This window comes from Salmo salar, chromosome ssa15, assembly GCF_905237065.1.
Source record: "Salmo salar chromosome ssa15, Ssal_v3.1, whole genome shotgun sequence".
Classification (NCBI taxonomy): Eukaryota; Metazoa; Chordata; class Actinopteri; order Salmoniformes; family Salmonidae; genus Salmo; species Salmo salar.
This window is the reverse complement of record NC_059456.1, coordinates 69878838-69894826: the sequence shown is the minus strand read 5'-3', so window position 1 is coordinate 69894826 and position 15989 is coordinate 69878838. Positions and strand designations below refer to the sequence as shown.

The 15989-nt window shown below is 43.0% G+C and overlaps 1 protein-coding gene and 1 long non-coding RNA gene across 3 annotated transcripts; both read right to left on the bottom strand.

Moving 5' to 3' along the window:
• Positions 1–1952: 1952 nt before the first annotated feature.
• On the bottom strand, positions 1953–3842 carry LOC123727301 (uncharacterized). 2 transcript variants are annotated; one of them, XR_006759233.1, is made up of 3 exons: positions 3506–3842; positions 3302–3385; positions 1953–2989 (listed from the first exon to the last, which is right to left on the bottom strand). It is a non-coding gene; the product is annotated as an uncharacterized lncRNA (long non-coding RNA). The 2 variants fall into 2 exon arrangements; XR_006759232.1 differs by having other exon boundaries at positions 3302–3388; positions 3506–3837.
• A 364-nt stretch (positions 3843–4206) lies between these two features.
• LOC106572297 (protein-serine O-palmitoleoyltransferase porcupine) lies at positions 4207–15117 on the bottom strand. Its single transcript, XM_045696091.1, has 12 exons — positions 14985–15117; positions 13792–13909; positions 13683–13690; positions 13219–13400; positions 12832–12963; positions 12380–12537; positions 12085–12185; positions 10425–10501; positions 10152–10215; positions 9978–10063; positions 5131–5241; positions 4207–4990 (listed from the first exon to the last, which is right to left on the bottom strand). The coding sequence occupies exons 1-12, from the start codon at positions 15115–15117 to the stop codon at positions 4850–4852; spliced, it is 1311 nt and encodes a 436-aa protein (XP_045552047.1). The 3' UTR covers positions 4207–4849.
• Between the last annotated feature and the right edge of the window lie 872 nt (positions 15118–15989).

The window sequence follows — 15989 nt, the reverse complement described above, 5'->3', positions numbered from 1 at the left end:
TTCCAGTCATTGGCAGCAGAGAACTGGAAGGAGAGACGACCAAAGGAGGAATTGGCTTTGGGGGTGACCAGCGAGCTGAGATAAGGGGGAACTTTACCTAGCAGGGTCTTGTAGATGACCTGGAGCCAATGGGTTTGGCGACGAGTATGAAGAGAGGGCCAGCCAACGAGAGCGTACAGGTTGCAGTGGTGGGTACTATATGGGGCTTTGGTGACAGAATGGATGGCACTGTGATAGACTGCATCCAGTTTATTGAGTAGGGTATTGGAGGCTATTTTGTAAATGACATCGCCGAAGTCGAGGATCGGTAGGATGGTCAGTTTTACGAGGGTATGTTTGGCAGCATGAGTGAAGGATGCTTTATTGCGAAATAGGAAGCCAATTCTAGATTTAACTTTGGATTGGAGATGTTTGATGCGAGTCTGGAAGGAGAGTTTACAGTCTAACCAGACACCCAGGTATTTGTAGTTGTCCACATATTCTAAGTCAGAACCGTCCAGAGTAGTGATGCTGGACAGGCGGGCAGGTGCAGGCAGCGATCGGTTGAAGAGCATGCATTTAGTTTTACTTGTATTTAGGAGCAGTTGGAGGCCACGGAAGGAGAGTTGTATGGCATTGAAGCTCGTCTGGAGGGTTGTTAACACAGTGTCCAAAGAAGGGCCAGAAGTATACAGAATGGTGTCATCTGCGTAGAAGTGGATCAGAGACTCACCAGCAACAAGAGCGACATCATTGATGTATACAGAGAAAAGAGTTGGCCCAAGAATTGAACCCTGTGGCACCCCCATAGAGACTGCCAGAGGTCCAGACAACAGGCCCTCCGATTTGACACACTGAACTCTATCAGAGAAGTAGTTGGTGAACCAGGCGATGCAATCATTTGAGAAACCAAGGCTATTGAGTCTGCCGATGAGGATGTGGTGATTGACAGAGTCGAAAGCTTTGGCCAGGTCAATGAATACGGCAGCACAGTATTGTTTCTTATCGATGGCGGTTACGATATCAGCTCTAAAACCAGATTGCATAGCGGAGAAGGTGCGGTGGGATTCGAAATGATCGGTAATCTGTTTGTTGACTTGGCTTTCGAAGACCTTAGAAAGGCAGGGTAGGATGGATATAGGTCTATAGCAATTTGGGTCAACAGTGTCCCCTCCTTTGAAGAGGGGGATGACAGCAGCTGCTTTCCAATCTATGGGAATCTCAGATGACACGAAAGAGAGGTTGAACAGGCTAGTAATAGGGGTTGCAATAATTTCGTCAGATCATTTTATAAAGGGTCCAGATTGTCTAGCCCGGCTGATTTGTAGGGGTCCAGATTTTGCAGCCCTTTCAGAACATCAGCTGAATGGATTTGGGAGAAGGAGAAATGGGGAAGGCTTGGGCGAGTAGCTGTGGGGGGTGCAGTGCTGTTGACTGCGGTAGGGGTAGCCAGGTGGAAAGCTTGGCCAGCCGTAGAAAAATGCTTATTGAAATTCTCAATTATAGTGGGTTTATCGGTGGTGATAGAGTTTCCTATCCTCAGTGCAGTGGGCAGTTGGGAGGAGGTGTTATTATCCATGGACTTCACAATGTCCCAGAACCTTTTTGAATTTGTGTTGAAGGAAGCAAATTTCTGCTTGAAAAAGCTAGCTAATATATCATATATCTAATATACACAAATCTAAGTAAAGGAATATATAAATATATGGATGAGCAATGACCAAGTGGCTTAGGCAAGATGCAATAGAAGGTATAAAATACATATGAGATGAGTAATGCAATATATGTAAACATTAAAGTGACTAGTGATCCATTTATTAAAATGGCCAATGATTTCAAGTCTGTATGTAGGCAGCAGCCTCTCTGTTAGTGATGGCTGTTTAACAGGCAGTGGCTCGGGTGGTTGTTGTCCTCTGATCTTTTTGGCCTTCCTGTGACATCAGGTGCTGTAGGTGTTCTGGAGGGCAGGTAGTTTGCCCCCGGTGATGCGTTGCACAACCCTTTGGAGAGCCCTGCGGTTGTGGGCGGTGCAGTTACCGTACCAGGCGGTGATACAGCCCGACAGGACGCTCTCAATTGTGCATCTGTAGAAGTCTGCGAGGGTTTTAGGTGACAAGCCAAATTTCTTCAGCCTCCTGAGGTTGAAGAGGCGCTGTTGCACCTTCTTCACCACACTTTGTGTGGGTGGACCATTTCAGTTTGTAGCCAAAGCAGTGCTTGATTTAGGATGAAAGTAGTGCAAGAGCTGTCTTTTTCCAAGTCTGTCTGTCTAGACTGTTCACCAACATTTGCAAATTACATTATGCTATAGAGACCTCTGATTATTCAATGTTAAGGGTTCATACACATTTTATGACTTAACCAAATGTTCATGACTATTATAGCCTACATGAAAAAGTAAGCACCATTGAAGGCTACTGCGTCTGATCCCATGTAGGCCTACCATCTCCTGCCGTTGTGCTGTCCAGCTAAGATCTCCAGCATGCGGGCCTTTCCCCCAAAGAAGTCTGATGAGCCTCATAAACTTTAACAGAGTGATTGAGTGGTACCTTGAGAGAAAAGGACAGACGAAGAGCTAGTTCGTTTTACTGGAGGTTTTAGCACAGAATGATGTGAATAATGTTTCCGTCAACTTTAAGTTCGTACGCAAACATAGTGATGGTGAAAAATTGGTTGTACTCGATACTTACAGAGAAGCTATGAAATTACAAAGTGAGGAGGAGCGAGGAACATACAGCGCAATGATGGAGGTTAAGCCAAAGACCTGACCGAAAGAGAATGAGTGAAGTTGGACAACATTTACAAATACTTATCTGAATTTCTTTTAAATGTGTGGCAAAAAGGAGGTGTCCCTTTAGCGGGTACATGCCCAGTATCCACAGGTAGAGGCACCGGCGTCTGGAGGAGGGCACGTGACGCAAGAAGAAGCCCACCTCTTCTAGGAACAGGGCCAGAATGATCACAGCAAAACCGGCAGGAATGATAAACAACCAAAGCTCATCCTTGACCACTGAGGACAAACACACAATACATGGACTAGTGGTGGGACAGATCATATACAACACAGACTAGAAGGGCTGGTGTAGCAGAGGATGACTAAGTTACCATTCAGAATATAAGACAGCAAACACTAATATTGCAGATAGACAAAGCATTAAAAAAAGCATTGTGTAGTTTTGGGCATTTTTTCACTTTCTGGTGCTTTCAAGCACAGAGCTATCACACAGAACCTGTGTGTCAGATCCAATGAACAAAAATAATCTCTGGCCTGTCAATAACATAACCCATATGGTTTGTGTGAATGCATAAATGCTGGTCTTACCACTGAACAACTCCCATGACAGTGGGATCTCTGCTCCTAACCAGCTGCAGTTGTCTCCTCTCATCTTCTCTGGGAGTACAGTTCCTACTACCAACAAACATCAAACGCCAGACTTATGAATAGAACAGAATCTAGAGTAGGCTTTCTATAAAACCAGATATCTGTCACATTTTATGAGGGACAATTACATTGAAACTAACTGACCTCCTATAGAAAGACTGATTGTTTTTCTGTTCTCCGAAGGCGGACACTTGGTGAGTGTCTTGTCAGTTCCGTGTTGAGGTGGCATCGTCTGAACGATTCCTTTCCGATAGCAGTGAGTAATGATTGCCTAAACACAGGTAAACCGACAGGTAGGGAGCCAAGTCCACTCTGGAATGTGTCAACTTGTGTTGTTTCTGAACCGACCATGAGGGGGATCCAAACAAGCTACGTGGTGAAAATATTGTCCGAGACAAGAAATTATAGTAAATAGTCTTTGTGCGTGACACTTAATTGTTATAATCATAATACTCTTAAATACTTAAGATTAAAGCTGCAATATGTAACTTTTTGGGCAACCTGACCAAATTCACACAGAAATGTGAGTTATAGATCTGTCCTCATTGAAAGAAAGTCTAAGAAGCTGTAGATCTGTTCTATTTCTGTGCTTCCGTTTTTGCATCTTTTACTTTCAGTTTTGTACACCAGCTTCAAACAGCTGAAAATAAAATATTTTTGGTTATGGAAAAGATATTTCACAGCGGTTTAGATGGTACAATCATTCTCTACTCTATATGTGCTTGTTTTGTCACAACCTGAAATTAGGTGAACTATTCGAATTTTAGCAACCAGGAATTGGCGGAGAAATTTCTACAGTGCAGCTTCATCTTCTTGATGTACTAACCATAATATTCATGTGGCATTTTAAATTATTAAATTTGCAGCAAAAGACTGTACAATACTTTGCAATCTGCCTGAGCCTTGATGAATAAATACTGCAACTAGGTGGTGTGTTTTACCACCCATCATCAAATAAACCCTTCATTTATTCATGTGTAAGTAGGGCAACAGAACTAGAAAAAAATAATTGCCTTTAGTAGAAAAACAGATACAGTAGAAAAAAAAGTACCTCCATTGAGAAGATAATGTATTATATAAACATCACTGGCCAAATATACTGTATAATGAAAAAATATATATTTCATAGTGCTACTGATACACAAATATTCCTATAGCACTGTGTGTGATCAAACTACAAAGTCCTGAAAGGACAGTAGCCTTTACAGAAACCACTGATGAATCTTCAGCCTACTGCTGGTTCTCAATCTCAACAGTGTGATACATCATAGCATTGAACTAGTGAGTGACTGGTTCTTTAGTGTTTACCAAACAAACGAATACAGCAAGACCCCGGTAAACAAAGCAGCATTCTTCCAATCATGATGGAGTGGGACAATCATCCTGGCCCCACACTAAGCTACTCCATGTCCATTAAGTCTTCACCCACACCAGCCCATACAAGGTAAGATGGCTCACCCGTGAGCTAAGGGTTCTTTTTTAACCAGGCTATTGTCTTCTGTTCAGTCCAGACCTTCCGTCAAATGAGATCACTGAATGAGGCGGTAGAATACCCAGCAGGCAAAGACCAGCCAGTGGCTGGCCCAGCTCAACTCCGACCACTTCTGAATGGTGTGGTTGGCCACAACCCTGAGGAGGAAGAGGACGACAATGGTGACTAAATTTGTATAAGTAATACATTCATGCAGTTCATGGAGACCACTGTTAATTATTATGTTCTCCATTAACTTGGCCCCAGGCAGCAGTAGCAGTTCTTTGGTGTGTCTTACCTCCTCTGCAGCCAAGTTTTCTATGTCAGCGTCAAACAGGGAGCCCAGGTATGTCAGATGGAAGATGGCCATGGCACTGAAGGTCATGTTGATCCCATACACCCATAGCTCCTACAAGAGAAGCAGACCATTCACTAGACCAGGGCTGTGTTCTGAATCCCCAACTTTCTCCATGCTATGTGCACTAGCTAGCTCACTCCCCCCACTTGGACCAATTCAATATAAGTGATAAGATGGCGCCGAAGAACACGGCTGACGTTTTACATTCTCCCAACCAATTGTGCAATTTTGTTATTTTTTTGTGTTTTCTGTAACTTATTTTTTAACTTGTGTACATAATGTTACTGCTACCGTCTCTTATGACTGAAAATAACTTCTGGACATCAGAAAAGCGATTACTTAACGCTAACTGGAACAAAACTTTTTTCTTTAACCTCTCTGGGCTAGGCGGGACGAAATCGTCCCACCTACGCAACAGCCAGTGTAATCCCGTGGCGCGATTTTCAAATACCTTAGAAATGCTATTACTTCAATTTCTCAAACATATGACTATTTTACACCATTTTAAAGACAAGACTCTCGTTAATCTAACCACACTGTCCGATTTCAAAAAGGCTTTACAACGAAAGCAAAACATTAGATTATGTCAGCAGAGTACCCAGCCAGAAATAATCAGACACCCATTTTTCAAGCTAGCATATAATGTCACAAAACCCAGGAGACAGCTAAATGCAGCACTAACCTTTGATGATCTTCATCAGATGACACACCTAGGACATTATGTTATACAATACATGCATGTTTTGTTCAATCAAGTTCAACCATGAAATGGTCAGAGAGAGCGCTTCCTGTTTGGAATCTTCTCAGGTTTTGGCCTGCCAAATGAGTTCTGTTATACTCACAGACACCAAACAGTTTTAGAAACTTTAGGGTGTTTTCTATCCAAAGCCAATAATGATATGCATATTCTAGTTACTGGGCAGGAGTAGTAACCAGATTAAATCGGGTACGTTTTTTATCCGGCCGTGTCAATACTGCCCCCTAGCCCTAACAGGCTAACGAGTCCAAAGAGAAGGATATCCTGCTTTCAATGGAACAGGCCCAGATTCACGTCTCTTGCATGAAGAAAAAACGCCGGAGAAGGGGACACAGATCGGGGATCCTTTTGAGAATCCGGAGGCGAACGAGTAAACTCCCAATGCCTTCCATTTTTCTTGCTATTGTGCAATCGTCCGAAAATAAAACTGATGACCTACTATTAAGATTATCCTACCAACGGGACATTAAAAACTAACATCTTATGTTTCACCGAGGCGTGGCTGAACGAAGAAACTGACAATATAGAGCTGGCGGAATTTTCAATGCACCGGCAGAACAGAGACGCTACCTCTGGTAAGACGAGGGGTAGGGGTGTGTGTCTTTTTGTCAATAACAGCTGGTGCGCGATGTCTAATGTTAAAGAAGTCAAGGTATTGCTCGCCGGAGGTAGAGTACCTTATGATAAGCTGTCGACCACACAATCTACCAAGAGAGTTCTAATCTGTATTACTCGTAGCCGTCTATTTACCACCACAAAGCGAAGCTGGCACTAAGACCGCTCTTAACCAACTCTATAAGGCCATAAGCAAAGAAGAAAATTCTTACCCAGAAGCGGTGCTCCTAGTGGCCGGGGAGTTTAATGCAGGCAAACTTAAATCAGTGCGACCAGGGGAAAAAAATAAATAATAATAATCCTAGACCACCTTTACTCCACACACAGATGCATACAAAGCTGTCCCCCACCCTCCATTTGGCAAATCTGAACACAATTCTATCCTCCTGATTCCTGCTTACAAACAAAAACTAAAGCAGGAAGTACCAGTGACTCGCTCAATACGGAAGTGGTCAGATGACGCGGATGCTACACTCCATGACTGTTTTGCTAGCACAAACTGGAATATGTTCCGGGATTCATCCAATGGGATTGAGGAATACACCACCTCAGTCATCGGCTTCATCAATAAGTGCATCGATGATGTCGTCCCCACAGTGACTGTACGTACATATCCCAACCAGAAGCCATGGATACAGGCAACATCCGCATCGAGCAAAAGGCTGGACCTGCCGCTTTCAAGGAGCGGGAGAATAATCCCTCAGACGAACCATCAAACAAGCAAAGCGTCAATACAGGATTAAGATTGAATCCTACTACACCGGCTATGACGCGCATTGGACGTGGAAGGGCTTGAAATCTATTACAGACTACAACGGGAAACCCAGACGCGAGCTGCCCAGTGACGCGAGCCTACCAGATGAGCCAAATGCCTTTTATGCTCACTTCGAGGCAAGCAACACTGAAGCATGCATGAGAGCACCTGCTGTTCTGGATGACTGTATGATCACGCTCTCCAAAGCCAATGTGAACAAAACCTTTAACCTGTTGGGGATAGGGGGCAGTATTTGCACGGCCGGATAAAAAACGTACCCGATTTAATCTGGTTACTACTCCTGCCCAGTAACTAGAATATGCATATAATTGTTTGATTTGGATAGAAAACACCCTAAAGTTTCTAAAACTGTTTGAATGGTGTCTGTGAGTATAACAGAACTCATTTGGCAGGCCAAAACCTGAGAAGATTCCAAACAGGAAGCGCTCTCTGACCATTTCATGGCCTCCTTGATCATCTCTAACCAAAACAGGGGATCTCTGGCATAACGTGACATTTTCTAATGCTCCCATAGGCTCTCAGAAGGCGGGAAAAAGCTGAATGATGTCTTTGCAGGCCCTGGCTGAAAAACATTAGCGCATTTGGAAAGTGGTCGATCAGAGGACAATGAGACTGGAGGCGCGTGCACGAGCCGACACCATGTTTACTTTCTCTCTCTGAACGAAATTTAGTAAATTCTTTATAAGTGTTCGGTGGGAATGCTAGTCACATGCTAATGTAAAAAGCTGGTTTTTGATATAAATATGAACTTGATTGAACAAAACATGCATGTATTGTATAACATAATGTCCTAGGATTGTCATCTGATGAAGATCAAAGGTTAGTGCTGCATTTAGCTGTGGTTTGGGTTTTTGTGACATTATATGCTAGCTTGAAAAATGGGTGTCTGATTATTTCTGGCTGGGTACTCTGCTGACATAATCTAATGTTTTGCTTTCGTTGTAAAGCCTTTTTGAAAATCGGACAGTGTGGTTAGATTAACGAGAGTCTTGTCTTTAAAATGGTGTAAAATAGTCATATGTTTGAGAAATTGAAGTAATAGCATTTCTAAGGTATTTTAATATCGCGCCACGGGATTACACTGGCTGTTGCGTGCAAGCGTCCCACCTAGCCCATAGAGGTTAAACAGGTCAACATTCACAAAGCCGCTGGGCCAGAGGGATTACCAGGACGTGTACTCAAAGCATGTGCGGACCAACTGTCAAGTGTTTTCAACCTCTCCCTGACCTAGTCTGTAATACCAACATGTTTCAAGCAGACCACCATAGTCCCTGTGCCCAAGGAAGCGAAGGTAACCTGCCTAAATGATTACCGCCCCGTAGCACTCATGTCGGTAGTCATGAAGTGCTTTGAAAGGATGGTCATGGCTCACATCAACAGCAACCTCCCGGAAACCCTAGACCCACTCCAATTCGCATACCGCCCCAACAGATGACGCAATCTCAATCGCACTCCACACCGCCCTTTCTCACCTGGACAAAAGGAACACCTACGTGAGAATGCTGTTCATCGACTACAGCTCAGCTTCCAACACCATAGGGGCCACAAAGCTCATCACTAAGCTAAGGAACCTAGGACTAAACACCTCCCTCTGCAACTGGATCCTGGACTTCCTGACGGCCGCCCCCAGGTGGTAAGGGTAGGCAACAACATGTCTGCCACGCTGATCCTTAACATTGGAGCCCCTCGGGGGTGTGTACTTAGTCCCCTCCTGTATTCCCTGTTCACCCACGACTGCGTGGCCAAACATGACTTGGTTGGTGTCCACATCAACAAACTATCTTGGTCCAAACATACCAAGACAGTCGTGAAGAGGGCACGACAAAACCTTTTCCACCTCAGGAGACTGAAAAGATTTGGCATGGGCCCCCAGATCCTCAAAAGGTTCTACAGCTGCACCATCGAGAGCATCCTGACCGATTGAGTCACCGCCTGGTATGGCAACTGCTCAGCATCTGACCGTAAGGCGCTACAGAGGGTAGTGCAAATGGCCCAGTACGTCACTGGGGCCAAGCTTCCTGCCATCCAGGACCTATATAATAGGCGGTGTCAGAGGAAAGCCCATAAAATTGTCAGAGACTCCAGTCACCCAAGTTAGACTTTTCTCTGCTACCACACGGCAAGCGGTAACAGAGCGCCAAGTCTAGGATCAAAAGGATCCTCAACAGCTTCTACCCCCAAGCCATTAGACTGCTGAACAATTTATAAAAATCGCCACCGGACAATTTACATTGACTCCCCCCCGTACACTGCTGCTACTCACTGTTTGTTACCTATGCATAGTCACTTCGCCCCCACCTACATGTACAGATTACCTCAACTAGCCTGTACCCCTGCACACTGACTCGGTACCGGTGCCCCCTTATTATAGCCTCGTTATTGTTATTCTTATTGTGTTACTTTATTATTACTTTTTATTTTAGCCTACTTGGTAAATATCTTCTTCTTGAACTACACTGTTGGTTAAGGGCTTGTAAGTAAGCATTTCACGGTCAAGTCTACACTTGTTGTATTCAGCGCATGTGGCAAATAAAGTTTGATTTGAATATGCAATTAACAATAGGGTCTCTTATGGAGTGCACTGTCAAAATATGAAACAAACATGGGTGTTAAACAGTCCTGGATGTGACAAGCATGTACCTTCTGGTGATTATGGCGGCAATCAGTGGGACACTGTACGTACAGGATACAGGCACTAAAAATGGCTGCCAGCCTCTCCCTCAGAACTGACAGAAGATGGCAAGACAACAAAGGTGATGCCAATGCAAAACCAGTAAGCAGGTGAATGTGAAAAGCAGATAGAAGTAACTTTACCATGTTCCACATAAGTGATGAAGCCCAGAGACAGCAGCACGGCCCCAAGATGGAAACTCAGGCCCTAGAAGAAACAAAATGTCAGATTGGCTTCACAACAGAGGAAGCAGCTCAACCAACACTTCACTTTGGCCTCAGCCAGAGGGATCAGGCAGGGACATTTTCAAAATCGGATAAAATCATACTAAAAACAGAGAGCAGTATTCAAGTGCGATGATGACCTTTGAGTCATCACGTAAGATGAATTCACTGAGTTGGTTGACTCATACTCACATGTAGCAAGGCACTGGCTGTGTAAGTCACAATGATGGAAGGAAATGTGCCAAGTTTCAATGCATTTTTGAAAACATCTGTATAACAAAATGGGGGAAAGACACAGTAAACAGTTGACATTTTAATATGGCAAAAACATTCTAACCTGGTTTGGTTCAACAGGACCTATAATTCTAACATTTCTATCTAATCTAGAGGTTGACCATTTAAAAATCGGCATTGCCGATTAATTAGGGCCGATTTCAAGTTGTCATAACAATCGGTAATCTGCATTTTTGGACGCCAATTATGGCCGATTACATTGCACTCCACGAGGAGACTGCGTGGCAGGCTGACCACCTGTTACGTGAGTGCAGCAAGGAGCCAAGGTAAGTTGCTAGCTAGCATTAAACTTATCTTAACATAATCACTAGTTAAACTAGTAATATCATCAACCATATGTAATTATCTAGCTTGTCCTGCGTTGGAAATAATCAATGTGGTGCCTATTAATTTATCATTGAATCACAGCCTACTTCGCCAAACGGGTGATTTAGCAAGCGCATTCGCGACAAAAGCACCGTCATTGCACCAATGTACCAAACCATAAACATCAATGCCTTTCTTAAAGTCAATACACAAGTATATATATTTAAACCTGCATATTTAGTTAAAAGAAATGAATGTAAGCAGGCAATATTTACTAGGGAAATTGTGTCACTTCTCGTGTTCTGTGCAAGCAGAGTCAGGGTATATACCGCCTGGCTCGTTACAAACTGTGTGAAGACCATTTCTTCCTAACAAAGACCGTAATTAATTTGCCAGAATTTGACATAACATTGAAGGTTGTGCAATATTTAGACTTATGGATGCCACCCGTTCAATAAAATATGGAACGGTTCCGTATTTCACTGAACGAATAAACGTTTTTGAAATGATCGTTTCCGGATTTGACCATATTAATGACCTAAGGCTCGTATTTCTGTGTGTTTATTATATTAAGTCTATGATTTGATATTTGATTCAGAAGTCTGACTGAGCGGTGGTAGGCAGCAGCAGGTTCGTAAGCATTCATTCAAACAGCACTTTCCTGCGTTTGCCAGCAGCTCTTCGCAATGCTTGAAGCACAGCGCGGTTTACGATTTCAAGCCTATCAACTTCCGAGATCAGGCTGGAAATACTATAGTGCCAATAAGAACATCCAATGGTCAAAGGTATATGAAATACAAATGATATAGAGAGAAATAGTTATTATAGAACTACAACCTAAAACTTCTTACCTGGGAATATTGAAGACTCATGTTAAAAGGAACCACCAGCTTTCATATGTTCTAAGCAAGGAACTTAAACGTTAGCTTTTTTACATGGCACATATTGCACTTTTACTTTCTTCTCCAACACTGTTTTTGCGTTATTTAAACCAAATTGTACGTGTTTCATTATTTATTTGAGACTAAATTGATGTTTATTTATGTATTATATTAAGTTAAAATAAAAAAAAAAGTGTTCATTCAGTATTGTTGTAATTGTCATTACTACAAAATATAAATAAATAAGCCGATTAATCGTATCGGCATTTTTTTTGGTCCTCCAATAATCTGTATCGGCGTTGAAAAATCATGAATCAGTCGACCTCTAATCTAATCGGTTCATAATAAAATTCAGTTGTAATGATGCTTACATATGTTGAGCCAGCGAGACATGGGGATGTTCCAGGACGTCACCACTAGCACCATGGACCTGGGCAACTCCACATTGAGAGGCTTAACCACTTTCAGATCCCTAAAGACACATTTTGTGCATGCATGGATATGCACATGCAAACACACATTACTTACCTAAACTAATATTACAATAGGCACATACACGTCGCATTACTATGCAATCACAATATTGCAATTATAAACATACACTTAGTTAAAAGGGCAAATTGATAATATACTGACTGAACCATAGATTCTATGTATTGAACTCACCATTTAACATTGTCATTGTCTTCAGTAAAACGTACTCCTGCTAGCACAGTTGTACTTTCGCTAAGGTGGCCAACAAAGTAGTTACTGAAGTGGAAGGATACAGCATTCTCATAGGCGTGGAGCCACCTGCACACAGGGGAAAAACAGACAAGATTGCTCTAAGATACTGTTTATAGCCTTTTCTCATTTCAGCAATAATGCAATAGCATTATGCACTGACACCATCTTGAAGTGTGATCTACTAGGCTAGGACTTAACTACTGCTACTACCAGCGTTTGTCTAAAGAACTTTCTTTGTCACAATAACCCTTACCTTGCTTTTGTGCCTCTTGGAAGCAGAGAAAGTAAAATAAAATGGAAATCACTAACAAAGTTGTTCTACATTCACATGTCGAAACAGCCCAGACAGAGATGGCATGACCAAGGAATTGCTCAGTGAAATGTGCACTCACGTGCGCAGTCCTCTGCCCCCCGTGGATTGGAATGAAATAGGGGAAGAGGTATGGGGCGATGCAGTTGGATATCACCAAGCACACCTGGCATTTGACCCAGCTCACTGAAAACTTCTGGAGCCAGGCCAAACTCTAGCAGACAGAAAGACCATGTAAAAAAATTATGATTTTAGCAGCCATTTTGACTTAAGCAGCTAGATTGATCTAAATATAGTGAAAAGCGGTGACAACTTTTTGCACAAGCGCAAACAATTAGTAAATATAGACCAATATGTTATAGGCCTATATGCGAAACGTATACTTAGGTACTATCCAGGCATCTAGTTAGCTTTTTTTCCAACAAGTTCACTGAGAAAACATTTTTTCGCCTCTTCAGCTGTGGCTTACCAGCTTGTGGCTCTCAATGGCCTCTTTGTAGCTTGAGTAGCTGACCCAGGGCCCAAAGACGACAGTGCCCACAAAGAGAATGTAGCCTGTGAACGCCAGAGGATTGGGAACAGCAGGCACGGTGCCTCTGTCCAGGTCAAAAGCCAGAGAAATGCTCTTCATGGCCACCACCATCTGAGAACCTGGGGAATTGCGGATGACAGGCAAAGCACGCACAGTGGTTCCATCAGCATGGCCTCGAATTCAATGCAACAGGAGGGTGCCTGTGCCTGTGGCTAAAATCATACTTGTCTCACACTGCCTTGCCATCCAATCATTCAACATTGTTCAATGTATTAAATTATGTGTTTTCAAATGTAATGCTTCATAGAAATTCAGGAAAATAAGTTCAGATTTGGTGACAAATATTGTCTTTGCAGGACATTTGCCTCTAATTTTATGCTAGGTCACTGTGTCAATCATACGCAGCTCTCTGTAAGAAAACAATATGAGAAAACAGTTAAGTGGAGGATGGTGCCAGCACCAATGCCTATCATACAGCATTAACTATAGACGGAGTTAATTATTCATTACCCCATGAGTAGATATATGAGGATGGTGGTGGAGAGTAAGATTCCTCGGCTGCTGAAGTAGCGGTTGAGGAACAAGGCAGAGTAGCAGAGCAGACTGAGCAGTAACACCACACCATGGACTGCTCAAAGAACAGGTAGAGGGCATATAGACCCGCTGCCACTGAGCCCAGGTGTTTCACAGAGAACGAGAGACCTACTGGAGGACAGGCAATACTAAATACCGGTATACCAGGCCTGCACCAAAGGTTTTTGTAGGAATTGGGCTGCTTATAGGTCTCGGGTATGGGACTTCTTTATCTGTCATCATTACATGTGTCCCATACACAACAGATGGCTTCATGGCAAAGTATAAATTACATGACTCAGTCTTTGGTCGCGTACCCTCTGCTTAGATGTTGCATGCATCAACCAATGGTCACGTGCCACTTCATTTACTGTGCCATTGAGCACCAGACTGCTATAACACAGGTATTTTATTTATCAGCTAAACACATCCTATTCAGGCATTGTAAAATCTGCCATGCATCAGCAATGCCTGGGCAGAGGAACTGTATCACCAAAGTTGGACACATCATCTGTGTTATCCCCATTAGCCACTAATAAATAAATAAATAAATATTTTTTTAAAAAAAGGTATGTGGACACCCCTTCAAATTTGTGTATTCGGCTATTTCAGCCACACCCGTTGCTGACGGGTGTATAAAAATCGAGCACAATCTCCATAGACATTGTCAGTAGAATGGCCTTACTGAAGAGCTCAGTGACTTTCAACGTGGCACCGTCATAGGATGCCACCTTTCCAACAAGTCAGCTCATCAAATTTCTGCCATGCTAGAGCTGCCCTAGTCAACTGTAAGTGCGGTTATTGTCAAGTGGAAACGTCTAGGAGCAACAACGGCTCAGCCGCGAAGTGGTAGGCCACAGCTCACAGAACAGGACCGCCAAATGCTGAAGTGCGTAAAAATCCTCTGTCCTTGGTTGCAGAGCTTACTAACAAGTTCCAAACTGCCTCTGGAAGCAAATGTTCCAACATCTAGTGGAAAGCCTTCCCAGAAGAGTGGAGGCTGTTATAGCGGCAAGGGGGGGACCAACTCCATATTAATGCCCATAATTTTAGAATGAGATGTTCAACGTGCAGCTGTCCACATACACTACATGACCAAAAGTATCATGTTATTGGTCAAGTGAACTCACCCAGCCTACAGAGGAGTCGACAGAGCAGGCAGAGGAGCAGAAGCTGCCAGACCTGTTCTATTCCCTGCTGGGAAGTAGGCAGAACACAGCTCTCCCCTAGCTCCTGGAAGAACTCTATCCTGCTGAACTCCATGGTGTAGCCTCAACTATGCCTGGCTCTCACTGGAGAAACATGAAAACAATGTAGCTGTAAGTGAGTGATCAATATTGAAGTCACAATATGGCACAGCGGTTTAAGGCACTGCATCTCAGTGCTAGAGGCGTCACTACAGACACTCTGGTTCAAATCCAGACTGTATCACAACTGGCCGTGATTGGAGTCCCATAGGGCGGCGCACAATTGGTCCAGCGTCATCCGGGTTTGGCCGGTGTAGGTCATCATTGTAAATAAGAATTTGTTCTTAACTGACTTCCCTAGTTAAATAGGTTAAATAAAAGGTAAAATAAAAAATAAAGTGTAAGATTTCCTACTGTTCAATTGTCAATGGAATTTCAATTAATGCACCGGCTTTCTTGTTTATAACTTATTATGCATTATAAGTTGGTATAGTCCCAAAATGTGGCAATTCTTTACATTTTATGTAAATGCATGGATGTGCTGTATACAAAGTAAAAGTCCCTTGTCTGTCACGAATGCTGAATAAAGTTATATTTGAACTTACTCTGCCGATTGTCCGTGGGGTGGGTCCTTCAGCTGGTTGAAATTTTAAACTAAATATACACAGGAAAGTATTATTAAACCGAATTCAAAACATGGGTCTCTGTGTGTGGCAATCACAATGTGTTTGCTCATAACCTAAGGCATGTGCAAAAGAGAAGTACATGTACACGATGCATGCATACAAACCGAAGTCTTTACATGGTTTTGCACATGTGCCAGGTGATAGACATTTCAACCGCAGTACCTGCACTCTGAAAAATTGGTTAAATTATAATTTCCTGTGGATATTTTCTCTAACATTTCAAACAGCTGAAGGACCAACCGCACAGACAACCTGTAGATAA